General features: G+C 39.2%; 1 protein-coding gene across 1 annotated transcript in view; it reads right to left on the reverse strand.

Moving 5' to 3' along the window:
• Positions 1-17829, reverse strand: part of LOC311073665 (ankyrin repeat and SAM domain-containing protein 1A) — a 134833-nt gene that overhangs the window by 38716 nt on the left and 78288 nt on the right. Inside the window, 2 exon segments of the mRNA XM_084099573.1 lie at positions 248-298; positions 12413-12906. Of these exon segments, the coding sequence (XP_083955699.1) occupies positions 248-298; positions 12413-12906 (545 nt within the window).

Here is a 17829-nt window from a genome sequence, read left to right on the forward strand (position 1 = left end):
GAACAACATGAGGGTGAGTAAATGATTTTTGGGTGAACTATTCCTTTAACTTCAAGAACACTGGAACATCATGAGGATGAGTAAAGAAACATTCATTTACAAAATGAGAACACCTCCATTTAACTTTTCTACATCCATCAAGAAAGCTTTGTTCTGCAGAATCCGTCGTAACGCTTGCGAGCAGCATTAAAGAGCAGAGGAACAGCAGAGGTGCACAGAAGACAGAGGGACGGGTGGAAGATCTTACTCTTTGGGACGGCCGACGTCTCCATGGAATAGAGAGGGAATGCCTCTGTCTCTGCAGGGAGAAAACCAACTTTTGTTCAAATGCTATTTTGGGAGAACAATGTTTGAGTCTTGACACTGGCAAAATTGAGGAACCCTTTAATACTGTTAATGGGATTTAAATATAAAGGTGACATCCAGGTGGGTCTGGCACCTCAGTGACCATGTTTCCAGAAATAAACCCTTCTGAAGACGCACAAACACTTGAATGGCTGTCAAAAAAAAAAGAACAGTCTGGGAACGAGGAAAGTGGGAATGCTTTGATCCCGAAGATAACGCCAGTTTGGCTCCTTCAGCAACAGAGGAGTATTTTTGATTTAAAGATAAGCTATTTGAAGTTTTCTCATTCCAGTCTCATCCAGAATCCATCAGGAGGAAGACGAGTCATCAGTTATGTCTGACATCCCTCCGTCCCACAGCGGTTTTCTCATTTTCAATAGACAGCGCATCTGTTAGAGTGCTCACAGTGCATGAATGGCAGATTGGACAGCTATTCACTTTTCTTTTACAAGGTTTCACTCTGTTATAGCAAGTGGTCAATGCATATGAGTTTCTCAATGATTGCTGATATAATGTTAGTATAAATGGCATGTGATTGTGGGTATTGATCATGATTTTCTCTCTCTCTCTCTCTCTCTCTCTCTATATATAGAGAGAGAGAGAGAGAGAGAGAGAGAGAGAAACTATGGATACACTATTAAAGGTGTCCTTGTTACAATGCAATTATATTTATTTAAGTACTGTGTAATGATAACTAACAACATGTACTTACTATAGGGTTAGGTTTAGGATTAGGGTCAGTTACAAGTAATTATGCATAATTTATAGTTATTACTATATTAAATGCATGAAACGTGTAACATTCACCCCGCAATGCATCTTAAGTGCTTAAAATATTAACACAGTGAACCAAACAATGTGTAGGTATGAATCTAGCCGTAATTAGAAGTCAAAACCATAATCAGAATGAGTGACTGATTCCCTAAAAAGAGTGAAAACCTGTTAGCCTGAGATTTGGTGTATAACAAAATTGAACCTGACTGCACTTCATTTCTCCCGTTTCATTTTTAGTTAAGATAAATAAATTGAACAAAACTTGAAATCAAACTTCCTTCCACCGGGTGTAGGCCGCTAAGCAATGCACATGAGCCAATAGCACCATCTTGCGCACCAGTTCTACACTTCCAAATTTCTGTAAGTATCTTCCAAAACGATACGATTCAACGCATAATTGTATCAATTGTATAAAATAAAAAAATAAAAATAAATGCACTGAGTGACCAACCATTTAGGTGAGATCATTGAAAAATGAAAAATATGTTTAAAAAACATGACCAGTAGAGTCACATAAGGTGGGACTTCACATGAACACATGAAGCACCCTTTTTAAGTGGACTCGGGTACGGTTCGTGGGCTCACATCATCCAAGCGAACTGACCTCTGGGAAGTGCTAGTGTGAAAGCACCCTTCAGCAGGGCTGTAGTACTCGAGTCCGGTCGAGAACCTCTTTGGACTCGGTCTTGACTTGGACTCGACTAGTCCTGGTCTTGGACTTGTCTTGGACTCGACAAAGGTGGTCTTGACTACAGCCCTACCCTACAGCTCTGACTGGTAACCGGTTCTCAGCAACAAACCCAAACTTCTCTTTGCCACGATTGCTTTACCTCTTGTTTTAAAATGCAAAGTCTCTCATATTTATCTACATCAGTATTCTTCAATATGATCAGTGTGTCTGCTGACCTTACCACACAATTGGAAAATAAATTACGATGAATAACGAACTGATGTCTATGCCAACTTGTGATGTATTTCACTGCAGACAAATGCGCAAGTATAGTTAACCAGAGCAAACATTACAAGAACACTTACGTAACTGGGTGAATCTCCCAAAGCCTGTCAAGAAATTGATTTTGCATAAAGACAATGATCTATATTAGGACCATTAAGTTATATGACATTCACCCCTGGTTACACAGACAAGGCTTAAGTCTAGTCCCAGACTAAAATGCATGTTTGAGCTGTTTTAACTGAAAGCAACTTGCACTAACATTTATTAAAATATGTCAGTGCCATTGTTTTGTCTCAAGATGCACATCAGTAATGTTTTTTATAAGGCACATTTATTAAATCTACTTAAATGTCCTACTTTAACTAAGGCCTGATCCTGGCTTAATCTAAGCCCTGTCTGTGAAACCAGGCCTTAAACATATTTACCCACAAAATCTCATCTGAGGTTTGTACTGTTTGTTACTACTGTTGGATAAGTCTGCACTGTATGGATTTATTAATGAAGGGTCTTAAGTATGTTCCACCAAACAGAAATCATAATAAAAGTGATCAAGAAAAAAAAAAAAAAAAACATTACACAGAGCCATCTAGAGGCAATTCAATACCAATACCAGGCCAAGTGTGTGATATGATACGAGAGACCTCTAAAATCATAAAAAATAAAAAATAAAAAATTCTCCCTCTTAAGTTTAGCTTCGGAAAACAAACCTGAGCTTATATTGAGCTTCCTCAAGCATCTCGGACTGCCATTATATCTGACTCTCGAGCCAGAGCTGAGATCTCCAGAGGACGACTCTACAGGCTCACGGGTTTAAACTCAGTCCAGACGAACAGTGCTGCATGCAAATAAGCAAACGCGTGCGATAATCACACACACATTATGCACGGCTCAATTAATGAACCAAACTGAGAAATATTGCATGCAAAGGAAATAAAAGAGTGAATAAATGCTAAATAATTAAATGTTTTCTGCATCAGCAAGAGAGCTTGCATCATACAGTATACTGCATGTGTTTGCAAAACAGCTCACCACACACACACACACCTAAAAATAACAAATTGTCAGCTTTAAAGAATAGCCTATAACAATAGCAGTGCATTGTAAAAGAATACTGTGAGTGAGGAAAAAGTTAAAATCTGCAAAATTCTGTGCAATGGGATTAAATAAGATGAAAACATGCTCAGTCAGGCTGGCCAGTAGCGTAGTGCTAGCAGAGAGCATTTCAAAATCAGGTAAAATATTTAATAAACATGCAAATAACAGGTGGGAAAGTGTAGATCTTGTGAATGACGGCTTTTCAACAGATATTCAAATTTCATATTGACCAAACCAGCTATATAACGGTACCAACATATAAATACATTCTAGCTCTGCCTAATAACCAGATTTCAGCAACAGACCCAAACCAAAGGTTATTATTATTATTATTGCAGTCTTTATTGTTTGCTTTTTTTCCACATTTATAGATTGGTGCAGATATTACATAAGAACCCAGAAGACTAATTCACCACTGGTTCCTTCGAGACTTTCCTACGGGGATTTATAATGGGTTTTTTCTAATGAGTCAAATAAAGCCTGTGGTAAACATAACTGAATTAGTCTTCCGGGTTCTGACGTCATTCCTGCAGCAATCTGTTGATAGGGATAGAAGAAATGACAGGAAATTATGGAATAGAGATAAGGGAATATTCAAACCATTTTGCACATATGAGCAACATGGCTCAACATGCACATGTGATTTTTTTTTTTTAGATTATGTCTCTCACAGTGGACATGCACCTACGATGACAATTTCAGACCCCTCCATGATTTCCAAGTGGGAGAACTTGCAAAATAGCAGGGTGTTCAAATACTTATTTTCCTCACTGTAATTGGGAAAAAATTAATCTTTTGAAACAAATCGGTTGAATGAATGATTCAATGACTCACTCATTAATAGTCAAATGCTTCGTTCCTGAATGAATTAGCTGTTTAAATGAATCAGTTGAAACTCAATGACCATCTCATTAACAGTGTCGTGCTGCCATCTACTGGTGGTTTTAATTTCATATTTAAAGTTAAAAATTATTTCAAATGTCAATATTCAACATTTCATGTTTAAAACATCAACACATTATTTCTGCATTTGTCTCTGCAGGTTAAATGCATTCATGTCCGTCTGAGCTGCATTAGTCAGTCTGTGTAAACGCATGTAAATGCCACTTCAGATGCAGCTTCCGTGTTTCCTCTGCATTGCAAAGATGCATTTTGCTGATAGTGATTTCATTTGACTGTAACAGCCCTATTGTATCTTATTATTATAATTTAATTTATTGCTTAAATGTTAGAATTTTGACACAAAAGAAAATGCATACATTTATTTAGGTTAGAAAAATGGCTTTATAAAGGTAAAATGCCCACAAAAGGTAAAAATCAATTTAAACTTATTTGGAAAAGATCATTTCTGTCACCGCTGTGAACTGACCACCGCACAGAATATGAAGAATATCAAAAACTTCAGGAGTCAGCGGTCAACGGCAGTCATAAACCTGACAAGCTACCAACACCATAAACACACTCAGCAAAATATTGTCTAATTATATTATCGATAAAATCCCAGAAAATAGAGCTATAGGTTTATTTTTTGCAATATCGCACACCCCCAGTTGACAGTTATTTCCTGACAGTTTTAGCTGGAAATATAAGGCTGAGAACAAGAGACAGAACCGAAGCGGGCAACAACATGCCCTAACTCAGATTTAATGAACCATATCAGATTGCGTCTGCTTGAAACATTAATTAGGATTCGGTCCCAGGAAAGTTATTTTATTATCCTATACTTTATAGTTATCCTATAAAACAACACAGACTCTATTCAATGACCCACTTCAAACCCAAAGGGCGTAACAGGAAATACATAATTGAAAAAATAACAGATTTTGCTCAGCCTCTGAGCAAGCAGTGTTCAAACACACACACACACACAACCTTGAGCCGCAGGCCACTCTCATTCAATATGAAAATTGTAATGAAAACACAATTCAGATTCCCATCAGTAGGCCAGAAGGCAACATTAATGCACCTCGGAAGAGAAAATAAACTCAAACCTGTCCCGCCTGTGATCCCCAGGGGTTCAAAACACACACACACACACGCAACACACACAACAAAACAATGTTATTGATTATCAGGGCCAGAGAGAGAGAGAGAGAGAGAGCGATTCAGTGTGAGGGCCTCTTAATGGTAAACCGCTCAAACAATAGTCGAGTCAAAGGCCGCGGTGGAGTCACAGGTCGACAGCTGAAGTATAGCTGAGCCGCGCGGTTCATACGGGGAGGACTGTGTGTTTGTAGTATGGCACAGCAGTTATCTATTCTGAAGACGAACACAACGACCCCAGGCATCTGGCAAGGCTGGCATGGGCGAACAAAAGAGCAAAAACCAGTCACAAAAGAGCCAAGCTACCATCCATTCATCAAGTGCACACTCAGAAAGACTCCTGCCAAGACAGGTGCCAGTCGACCCAGAGCAAGAGCCTCTCTCTGTAAACTGTGTTACATCACAAACACTGGCAAAAAAAGTGTTCTGGAACAACAAACAGAAATCTTGTTTACGGGAGTCTGTTTCATATGCTAATTGCTTAAACAAGCCATATTGGTCACAGCAATCACAATCACAGCAAGAAATTGTGAACATGTTCTGAAAGTCATATTTCGTATTCTAAACCATTGACATTTTTAAAGGTTTATTGAAATATATAAAAAATTGGCACAAAAAAAAAAGTGTACAGGTCTTATTTATGAATATCTATATTATGCTAATCATTAAAGCCTGCGAAATTGGATATAAATTGGATACAATTTGTAGCAGCTTTAGGAATATGAACTGAAATCAAATCAAACACTGTTTGATTTGACAACAATGGGAAACTCTTACTCACGAAAGCTATTTTCACATGCAAATCATCAAAAAATGCATCTCATAAGTTTTAGAAAGTTTAAGGACATCAAAATCATAGTAAACAATGGCGGAAAAAAAATCTAATTTACGTAAATCTACTTTGTATGCTAATCTTAAAGCATGCAAATGATCACAGCAAACACAGGTGAAAAACTGTTTGTGCGTAACTAATGGAAAATCTTCACAAAAAATCAGTTTTGTTTGCCAATCATCACGGCATGCGGATCAGATCTGTGCAGAAGAGACTCCGTTAACAATGTTACATCTGGCAAAAAACATGTTCTGGCACAACACACTGAAAATCTTGTTTACGGGAGTCTGTTTCATATGCTAATCGCTTAAACATGCCAAATAGGTCCGTTTAGGGGAAGTATAATCGCAGCAAGCATTGGCGAACATGTTCTGCCGCAAAAAATGGTCATTTTTACGAAAGTTAATTTGGTATTATTAAGCGCTGAAACTTTAAAGTTTAGAGAAATATATTAAGCACATAGAAAACACTTGTTTAAAAATATCCATTTTTTATGCTAATCATTAATGCAAACAAAATTGGTTTAGGAATATGAGTTCAAATCATAGCCAACACTGATAAAACCCTTGTTTTTGTTTTACCAAAAAACTGAAAATGTTACATCTTCATGAACAAGTGGTAAATCTTACGAAAGTCCATTTCATATTATAAAAAGTTTAAACTTTTAAAAGTTTAGAGAAATATGTAACACAATCTGTAAAATGTTTAACAAACACTGCGTTTTGTCAGAATAAAAAGAAACCTTAATTTACGAAAGTTTGTTTCGTGTGCTAATCACTGAAATGTGCGACATTCATCTCAAACTCTCTAAAAAGTTTAGAGAAAATATTCTGGAACTACAAATAGATGATTTTATTACAAAAGTCTATTTTGTTTGCTAATCATTAAAACGTAAAATATAGTTTTTTTAAAAGCAAAAAAAAAAAAAGCTGACAAGATTTTAAGGGTTTAAAAGTTGGCATCAACTTTGATGTAAACACAGTAAATACGCAATAGACCAAAACTGAAAGAGAAAAGATCGGTCAAGATGTCAATGACATCATTCTTTCTACGTTTTCAAGTGAATGCATCCATCTCTACAGCGCCAAATGTATTCTTGGATCCTCCCAAGACTTGCACCATCGAGAAACTTGTGGACGTCAGCATTAAATCCCACGTACCTGCCAACTGTTTTAACAACGTCATCATGCGAGCAGAGCCGCTGATAGGTAGAAAACAAACCACACTCACAAACGCTGGTCGGGCGGCAGCCATTCGGCCTGAGCGGGACGCCGGGCGAGCCAATGCATAGACGGAGGAGACGCAACTCCCTCGCTTAACTCCCTCGGGCTGACTGCATCTCCACATTCAGACCAGACCTCCTTCCTAAACTTGCTGGCCCCTACAGAGCGCTTCCCACACTGTCCCGTTCAGCCTAATCCTGAGACGGCCTGTATTAGCATGAGCTGCCTTTCCCTCCCAACCCCCTGCCACACACACACACACACACACACCCTCATGCAAGTCAAAATCTCCTTTGTATGAAAATTAGACTGTGTGAGATTGTGTGCGCGAGTGTGAAGAGGAAGAACACACACACACACACACACAGAGGGAAAGTGATGGGTTGTTGTGCGTTCCTGCACCCACACGCTGTCACTCAGGGCAGCGAAGTGTCCCGGGCCAGCCAGCCGTGACCGCTGGGGGAGGAGGAAGAGAGAAACACACAACAGGAATGATGACAGACTGCTGTTCGGACATTTGAGACGGCAGGAGACACTGTTCAAACAGAGACAACATATGGATATAAATCCTGCTGCTACAGACAGAAGGCAGAGGAGATGCTTATGTTGATTTAACGTCAACATTAGACATTTGCATTCATGTTGCATCTGATATTTGTCATATTTCTGAGTGAAATATGGAGAGTGGAGAGAGATCTGTTTTTACCCATCAAAAATTGTTTGGATTATGAAAAATTATTTGATTTCAGGTTTAAATAAGATTTTCAATGTTTACTCAAAGACTTTGGATACTCAATGTATTCAGAAAGTGAAGAGTGGATTTTGATTTCATGACGACTCGGTTCAGTTGATTCCACCGTTTGAAACTATCAAGCAATTGCTGAGGCTCTTCAATGAAAGCATGTTTATTAAGATTCACACAGACCCAAAGCTGCAGGACCTTCAACCACAGCTGTTATAGTTTCCCTTTACATGGAAAGATTCAATTATTGTTGTCAGAAAACACTATTTCTGTTTCTTCACAAGTCTTAATAATATTCTGAAATGCTATATTGAACAAACAATCAGATAGATAGATAGACAGACAGACAGACAGACAGACAGACAGACAGACAGACAGACAGACAGATAGACAGATAGACAGATAGACAGATAGACAGATAGACAGATAGATGGATGGATGGATGTAGGCATTTCCAGCAGAGGGCAGGAGAGAGTAGCAAACATGGACACCGAGTAGGAAAGCAAAAGAGTGTGTGTTTTACGACTCTAAACACTGGAGAAATTCCACACAAATCTCAAATGTTTGGCTCATGAGCAACAGAAACATGCCGAACAGGGTGAGAGATGGAAAGGCAGAAGAAGAGAAAACAGAAAACAAGTCAACAGACGAAGAACAGAACACGGTTTTTATCAGCAGGAGCTCTCGTCATTTCACATCAAACGTCTCAAATGAAGAAACACCACAGGTGATGCTTCAATACATCCAGATTAGGTTGTTATTGTATAGAGGGCATGTCTCCTGACCCACAGAGCAAGGTCATCGTCATGGTGATAAGGTCACGATAAAGACGGTCACGAAAAATGAGAAAAACTTGAGCAGATCCAAAAACTGTTTAAAGGTATAATAAAATTCTGCATTAGCTTTATGTTACACACTAGGAGAAAACAATACTGTATTACAAAAGACAATTTCTACAAAAAGGTGCAAAATAGAGCATACAAAATAAGAAACAAAATAATAATATTTGCCTTTTCAACAAATGGTTAGTGAAAGGAGGTGCTTCAAGTCGGTATGAAATGGAAATTCACCCAATCGATTTAATATGTTGCAGATCTTATTGTGAACGATTCATCATGCACGTTTCATTTCGCAATTTTTAAGTCAAAATGTCATAACTTGATCTTCCAGTGAAGAGACAGACTTCTCTCTGTTGATGTCTGCAGGATTTCTCCAATCAATTATTAGTCCCTTTCTTACAATCATCTGTAAGCTCACATTCAAAACCGCTTCCGTCCATCAGAAACTAATGGATTGAACCCATTTCACTCTGATGTACGTCACAGTACGCCCCACTAAAGCCTCCCCAAAAAAGAAAAGTTCTGTCAGTACTCACATCGCAACTTTAAGACTTAAAATAAGGGTTGTTCGTCTATCCCATGAAGCCAAAAAAACCCAACATACCCTGTTAAATCTGTGAAAATGGTTTAAAACTGATTTTGACATTTTGACATTTCAACTTTTAAAATTAAACAGAAATCACTTGGTAACAGAGTTGCGTACAAAATGTGGGACACCGTTAGATACGTTTTTGTAATTAAAGGAGTTAATTTAAAGAGTTAATTATAAAAATAAACTTAGTAATACCATTGAATATTTCAACAGATTGTCAAATACAGACATTTGATGTATTTAAACTACTTTCATGCTAGGTCCATTTTATAGACAGTCAAACAAGACAGTATCTCACAGGCCTCGCGACAAGAACAAACATGGCGTTATGTCTCAGCTGTTCATTTGCACTAGGGATGCACTGATATGAAAATTGTGGCCGATACCGATAACTCTTTATATTTGAAAGCCGATAACCGATATATAATAAATCTAAATCCAAATTTTATATAATTTTTGAGAGCCTGATTACAAACACAAAAGCCTCACCAATAAAAGCCGTGTCTCAAGTGCACCATATAATGTTCTTCTTATAACTGTATGTCGCCTATATGACAGACTTATTGTATTTTCTTTCTTGAAGTGATTCCAATCATATTTCAAGCAATTCAAACAGCCTCAGCTGAAGCGTCTCAGCTGAAGGAAATAATCCATTATTTATCAGCTTCAATATATCGGCCAAATTTTCTTATCGGGGTGATAACAGTAACATTAAAAATGAACATGTATCAGCCAATACCGATATGGTGGCCGATATATCGTTCATCCCTAATTTGCACACTTGAGTGGAACTAGAGTGTGATTGGCAAGCGTCTTCTGTTACCTGTGACCGTCTCGTCTGTAAGAGTGTAAGACCAGCTGATGGAAACTGTGCATGAGTCCCTGAGTGTTTGTCTCCAATGTCTAGATCTTCAGATTGAAGCCAAAGCTACGGTAATGGCGACTTCTGATTGGATAACAGACATTTCCTTCCACATTCTTCTCAAATAAATGGCCAAAAAGGACATGCAATCTTTAAAGGAATGGTCCGTTAAGCTCAATTAACGGAAAATTGCAGTTAGGGTTAAAAACCTGAAACAATGAAAGTGAACAATGTTCACGTCCAGTTGGTTTAGGTAGAAATGTTAAACTCATAATTTTATTCAAACACTAGCATTGATTTAAAAATAAGTGTGTTATGTTTAACACACTTACACACACTCCAAACGGTTATGTTTAGCAGCGGGACTACTGTTCTGAGTGGACGAGGCTTATCGTGCACCTAGTGTCAGGTACAAACATAGCAGATGTCTTTTGTTTAGACTGCTGTTGGCCGTTTTTCATCGTTTGACAGTGAACATATGCAGACCACTGGAAGGAGACAAATTTATGTTCTTCTGCTGATTCAAGACAATGGTCTGGCAAACTATCTGCTTAGCTCCATGTAAACAAGGAATTTACAACACCTCTTTTCTTGGAAGTATCCACGCTTGTGTGAAACTTACCTGGAAAGAAATAACTTCAACAAAGAAGACGAGGTGTACTGAAGCCAGAGCATTCCTTTAAAACCACTAGAAATGTACAATAGTTCCACGGAAAGAAAGAATCCAGCCTTAAATTCCTCAAAAGCTGTCAGACAGCATCAGATATTACACTGGAAGAGAGGATGGCTTGTATGAACCCAATTCTGCATTTACATTTCCCTTTAAATCATTGCGCAAAGAGAAATGATAGACTGAAAAGGTCACCATTTACCATTCATTCCCTGCATCTCATACATACTTCCCAATGGACTTCAGCGACTAACAATTATCTGTGCCATTAACTCTTTCCCCACCAGCATTTTTGAAAAGAGTTGCCAGCCACTGCCTGCATTTTTGATCGTTTTCAAAAAGTTTCAAGGAAACCAGAATATTTTATTGTATGAATATCTGAATATGCAATATATGAAAAGAAAGAACAGAGAAAATCGTGTTTTTGTCGAAGTCTAATTCTGGATCAGATTCAGAACGATGATCAAAACACAGATGAAGTAGATCGAGTCCATCAACACCCCAAAGCTTCACAGTCCTGTAACTCGTCCTGGGTCGACATTTCATTCAGTAACATTAGGCAGTTTTGATTTAGATCCTGTTTAATGTTGATGATCGCGCTATTTTACATGCATATGATTACATATGATTTCGCTTGTTTCTGCTTCTTCACCTGTTTTGATCAGGAGATTCAGTACTCTTTCAGAAGATGTGTAATAGCGCCCCCTACCGTATAACAGTGAAAACACGGAAAGCAGGAACATTTCGTCAATGGTGGGGAAAGAGTTAACAGCAGACACGTTTTAAACAATTGCAATTAAAATAAAGATTTCCCTTCAGTGATGCACCCAATAGAAAACTGAAACTATAAATACTACTTTAAAATTAGGATCCACTCTAAATGATATATATTTGTAAAAGCGATCACAACACATTCTTCCTCCAACTGGTCTCACCGACATACCATTTACGCTAAAACTAATAAAATGTTGTACAATATTTGAATAAACTAAACTGAAACAACAAGAATATTGCATAACATTTCATATTCCAGGCTGGGTTATTTTCATAATAGCTGTATAAACCTAAAAATTCCTCAAACACAATACTGACTTCAATCAAACTCTTTTCCAAAACAAATGTTCCTAAAACGAATGATCTTTAAGTGAATCTCAAACTAGCTTTTGTCTATTGTAAATTATCCAGTTCACAAAAGCAACAAAGAGCTAAAGAATACACAACAAAGAACATTTTCACATTCAAACATCCTGAACAAATGAATTAAACATTTTATGCTCTCTCCTCTTTCAGAAAAAAATTGAAAATGGCAATCAATAGCATTTCTTGCAAAAATATTGGTGTCTGAAATTATATAGTTAGTTAGAAATGATATTAACTATTTTTGTGTCGTATAGCATGTAAGAAAGACAGTACATCCAGGCCACTTGGGGGAGCTCTTACCTCGTCCCATTCTGAAGTGAACGAAGGTGATTTTTCCAGCCTTCTCTTGGCGGTGCTGCAGTTGGACACGGACTCACTTCTCCCACCCAATCCCGTCTCTTCCTCACCGGGCGGGGACACCAGCAGGTCGGAGTCGGACTTGGAAAGGCTACGCGCTAGCTTGAGATCCCCCGGCGGAGGCATCCTTCTCGTCAACGGAGGATCGCGGGCCGGCGAGTTGCGTTTCGGTGAATCTCGCGGCTCTTTGTGGACCGTGGCGTAGATAGCTTTGGGGTCAGTGTCCTGGAGAATGGTTTCCATGGTGACCGCTGATTTGGGATGGGGAGCAGAGCTCTCAGATGTCGAAGTGTTGGAAGCCTCACCGGACTTCCCTGCAGAGGACGGCAGTCTGAACGCTTCCTCCCGACAGTCGACCACCGGCGAGGACCCGTGAAGCAGACCAGTGAACTGCTCAGGAACAGCAGCGCTTATATCCTGACCATGCGATGAGCTCTCTGTTAGAGGAGAGAGAGAGAGAGAGAGAGAGAGAGAGAGAGAGTGTGTTACAGACAGATTGTGGAGCAATATCTAGTCCAGATAACATGAATCCACCCACTCTACTACTGTCCAGTGCCTGAAACAGATCTGTTATTGTTTTCTGACTGGAGAAGAGAGAGAAAGAAATGCAGAAAAAAAGAAAGAAAGTTGGGCTCACCAATTCCAAAGTGCCAGAGTTACAGAATTTCAAGCGGAGTCTATAAGCAGCTGACATTTCTCCATAGAGATCTGTTTGTGACTTGCTTGTTCTATTCCCTCCCTCTTTCTCTCTCTCTCTCTCCCCCCCCCCCCTCTCTCTCTCCCTCTCTCTGTCGTACTGCTAATAAGCAGACAGCTTTATAAGGCTTGCTTCCAGAGAAGTTATGCCTCACTAAGGATTCCCTTCATTATGAGTGGCAAGCCTGAAACAGGATCCCACAGAGATGACTGTGAAAGAAACACACTCGCTCTTTCTCGCAAACACCTCTTTACCACACCGCTCTGCGTTGGGTTCTTAAAAATGAAATCCCTGCTTTGTGATTGTGAAAAATCCTTGTCCCGGAGTAGCACACTTACAGATCTCTCTCTGGCCTGAAACATGTAGTGTGTAAGCAGGGACATGAACACTTCTTTGCTAGCTTGATTTCGAGAGAGAGTTGCATTCTCAGCAACACCACAGGGTCAGTTTTCTCTATTAGTTCAACTACTGTTATGCTGGAGCAAAAGATCTTGCTGAATTAGTTAGAAAAAGTTTTTTTTTTTTTGATCCAAAGATGCCTTCTCTACTATAGTGAGGGGAAACGGTATGTTAAATGAGTAGTATGTCCGAATTCATCTATAAACAGTTGGGTTTGAGTATCCGGATAACCTACTACTTCCGGTAAGATCCTGAAGTGTGCATCTGATGGACACTTTACTATCCCATGAGGCCACAGGAGAGGATTTGTGAATGGCATTGACGCGACACAAGTGACGCCTACAAGACACGGCAATGAAAACATGGCGGATGTAGTACGTCCAGTCTACACACATTCATACTATATAGAACATATTTTTTTTAATTATCGCAAACTTTTCATCAAATATAGTAGCTACTCAGACTGTAAGCCATTTTGGACGCAGCTAGACAGACATTTCAAGGAAACTCTATTGCCCCTTTACAAAAAAATGCAAGTATAGGAATGTACAATAGCAATTTGTTGCCCAACATTCACATCTGTGCTTGTGCTCTTGCGTAGACTCTGTTTCTAGCCTTAACAGAACACTGCAAACACACACAAACACAGACCATGAGATAAATCGATCCCTCAGATTTAGATATGACCCAGGCGCTGGGCAAACAGCCACCATACCAGAGAGATATCCTGGTGTTGCATGTGGTGTTTGGTGACCAGAAAACCAAGTCAGCCGTGTCAGAGCCAAAGGTCAGAAACATTCTGTATGCAAGTATACAAACATACAGCAAACACTTGTACAATACTGGGCATGAATCTTTCAATACTGGAAGTAACAAACCCAAAGGGGGTAACACTGTTACTTTCATAACTTCTCTGGTGCAATTAAACAGGATTTATTATTATTATTCCGGCAGCTAGTGTAACTAGTCCTCCCACTACTCCGAGTGGGATTCAAACCAGCATCAAGCAAGTGTGCCTCTTGTAGGCAGGGATGTAGGGTTAACTTACTAGCAGGCATATGTAACACAAACCCGCCTAAACCTAATTTCCATCTGGGTCACGGCACCAATGTAAATGGTCCTACTCGTACTGCTCATAGCGGGATTTGAACCAGGGTCCACCAACATGGGAGGCAGGCGGTCTTAACAAGGACGAGCACAGCCTCCAGTGCAAGAGTTTAACTCCAACTGTAATCAGACACTTCTGAACCGCCTAATTAGGGTGCTCGGATTACTTGTAAACAATAGCCAATCGGTTTGGCCAGGGAAGTGAAGCTTTACCTGTACAGCTCTTACTAGCAAAAGTTAAACAGTTAAACCAACATCCCTTTTCAAGGCAAGTCATTTCACTGTGTGGACATCTTGGGAGTAAACTCTATTTTCAGTCATACAAGTACAGCAGCTGTCGAACAGAATGGGGAAATATTGAGATTTTAAACGTTTTGCCCAATCCTCCAAGTACAATTACAAGAGAAAACTTGGACAGTTTATGCTAATGCCTTCTTTAGTGCAGTTGATAAGACATGTGTTAATTATGAAATGTTAATACAATGCAATTATCCATTTAATCATACATGGTTTGTGTAAAAAACAAACAAAAAAAAAACAAGTAGGAAATGTTCCACCTATCTCACATTGTTGATGACGAGGAAATAACAATCAAACACAAATCCATCTGTCATATGGTAGAAGCCCCTAAATTAGGCAGATATTGACCTGAACAAGTTCTCTAACATTCTCACACCATCAAACATTTAAGCAATGTGAATGTAAATACGACCAAGACTATTTTTTTGGGTCACCTTTTGATTACCAACGTAAAATTTGGATCTTGAAGCTAAACCAGGTCCGTTAAGTTTGGCAATGCGAGTTTCTGTTAAAGTTTAATCATCTCAGCACTAATGTTTGGTTTACAGTAAACTACAACTTAGCAACTCTCTCCTGAGAGCTTAATATTTCAAGCTATCCAAGGAATTGTGAGTGAATAAACCGCCCACTCTGTGACGGACTGACGTGTGCCGAGGGACATTCAGACACACAATACCAGAACCATGAGTCTAATCACTTTCTCATGCAACACACCCAAACACACACACACATTGGGCCTTCAGTCTGTGTATGCATTTGTGACGTCATTTTAAATCAATAAGACCCTCTGGAGAAGATTAAGTCAGTGCTGTTCTCCATCCAAACCCAAGGCTTTAGCGTCAACACTACACATTGACAGCATTTTTCCATGTTTACTCTAACAACATGTCCGTTTCCAGGAACTACACGCATGCAGTGGTTAAATCATCCAATGTTCAATGAAATAAAAGCACTGTGGACAAGCCAAAGAACACCATAGCTCTGTTTCTAAACCTAGCGCCAAACAATCTGCTGTCTACGTAACATTTTGAGGTCACATTAATGAAAATTCTGTGAAATTTCATGAGACAAATTTTAAGCACTGCTCACACAGGAGTCACTTTCAAACCAAGCAGCTTTCTGTTGGTCTAACTAACTTCATGAGTGAAATCTGTCTGGAAATGTTTAGCCCTCACAGGAAACTGTAGATTGTGCAGATTTCTATTGAAATGACTGGAGAAGTTTAAAAAATTCACCTAGCAACAACTGTACACCTGAAGCAAGCAAGCAAACTGAAATGAAACGGATCTGAAACCCTTTAAATACACGCCACACAAATAGCGGTCCCATGTGAATAACACAAGTCTAACACTTAGTCAGTTCCAACAGAGTTAGCATCTTGCCAACAATGCCATACTGTAACATGTTTAAAAGTGAATAGCACAGATGTATAAGACAATATAGGCTATTTTAATGACAAAACATTTACCAAACCAACCAGCCTAAGATGATTTACTGGTCTTTGTTGTTCTCCAAGCTCAGGCTGGTCTGGAAGATAATCTCAAACCAATCAGCTTAAGCGTTTTTTTCTAGAACTCTTTTTTCAGAACATGATTAGTATTTAATGAAATAAGTACATCTATTACATTTATCATAATTTTCCTGTTGTGAAACATTTCTATGGCATCGCTGTCGAAGAGTAATTAGCTAGTAATTATTAATGGTAGAGGTAACGAAGGTTATCACGAGCATTGTAATGTTTGAGGCAGATGTCATAACAAATGTCAGTAGACGGGGAAGATTTTAAAACGTGCAGATCATTCATAAATGCGCAAGATCGCAGTGGAAATACAAACCAGAAGACTAAAGACAACAAGTGCAGCGCTGAAAAGGGGCGGGGCTACATAAGGTCTATAGAGGGGTGCAGGTATGACATCACTTTGTAGGCCAAAACGCGGAAGCGGGTTATGATAGCACTTCCAGTTCCAACGTCAATGTGTTTTTTTACAGTAAATGGGGTTTTGGTTAAATGGCTGAAGTAAGGTCTGCGGTGAACAGAAGCTCAAGACACTTACATGTTTTATTCTACGACATAAAATACACCAGGATTACCACACTCATGATTTTTTGAAGCCGTTACGTGTCTTGAAAAAGGCGGATGCTAACAAGTGGCTAAATGGGACTACAGAGACCGGAGGAGATTAAACGTCATCACGCCGAACAGTAAACTCAGTCCGCTTTTACAGCCTTGTTATGCTCATAATTATGCTCTTATAAACTATTCTAACTCAAACGCTCTGGGAAAATGTTTTTAGGTAAACACTGAAAGAGGTGTAGGAAGCTTAGTGACGGTGACAGTGAAGTCATGTGACCATGGTGTAGTTCGTTTATAGCCCTTAGCTTTTTACTTCTGGCGACTGCATTTAGGCTTCAAAATTCATTAAAGTGGTGTTCATCTGTGATGAAATGTGCAAGAGTCTATAAACTTTGCTGATCACAGAGCTTGTTTTTTACTTTAATCCAAAAGCCTATGGAAAAACCCTATTGGGATTTTCTCAAGGGAGCCAGTGCGATGCGAACTGCCGGTTGTCCTACAAAATGGCGTCATACCCGCACCACACTACTACTAGGAATAATGTCTATTATTTCACTTTTTTTTTTTTTTTTTAAATAGAAGGCTGTGCACTGTGTGTGTTGTCCTGAGCAAGTTGAACACATCCAAGCACACTTGAGCAGTGCTGACATCTGATGAGCTGAAGTAATGTCACCCGTCAGAAAGTTCTAGGGTAACCGGCTCAGTTCAGTCCTCAGCTGTTGCATCTCCTCAGCTAAGTGCTAAGAGCTTCGGAGGTGCGTGCCAACGGTGAGAAGCGTTTAT

Source organism: Abramis brama (assembly GCF_963993115.1).
Source record: "Abramis brama genome assembly, chromosome: 22".
Taxonomy (NCBI): Eukaryota; Metazoa; Chordata; class Actinopteri; order Cypriniformes; family Leuciscidae; genus Abramis; species Abramis brama.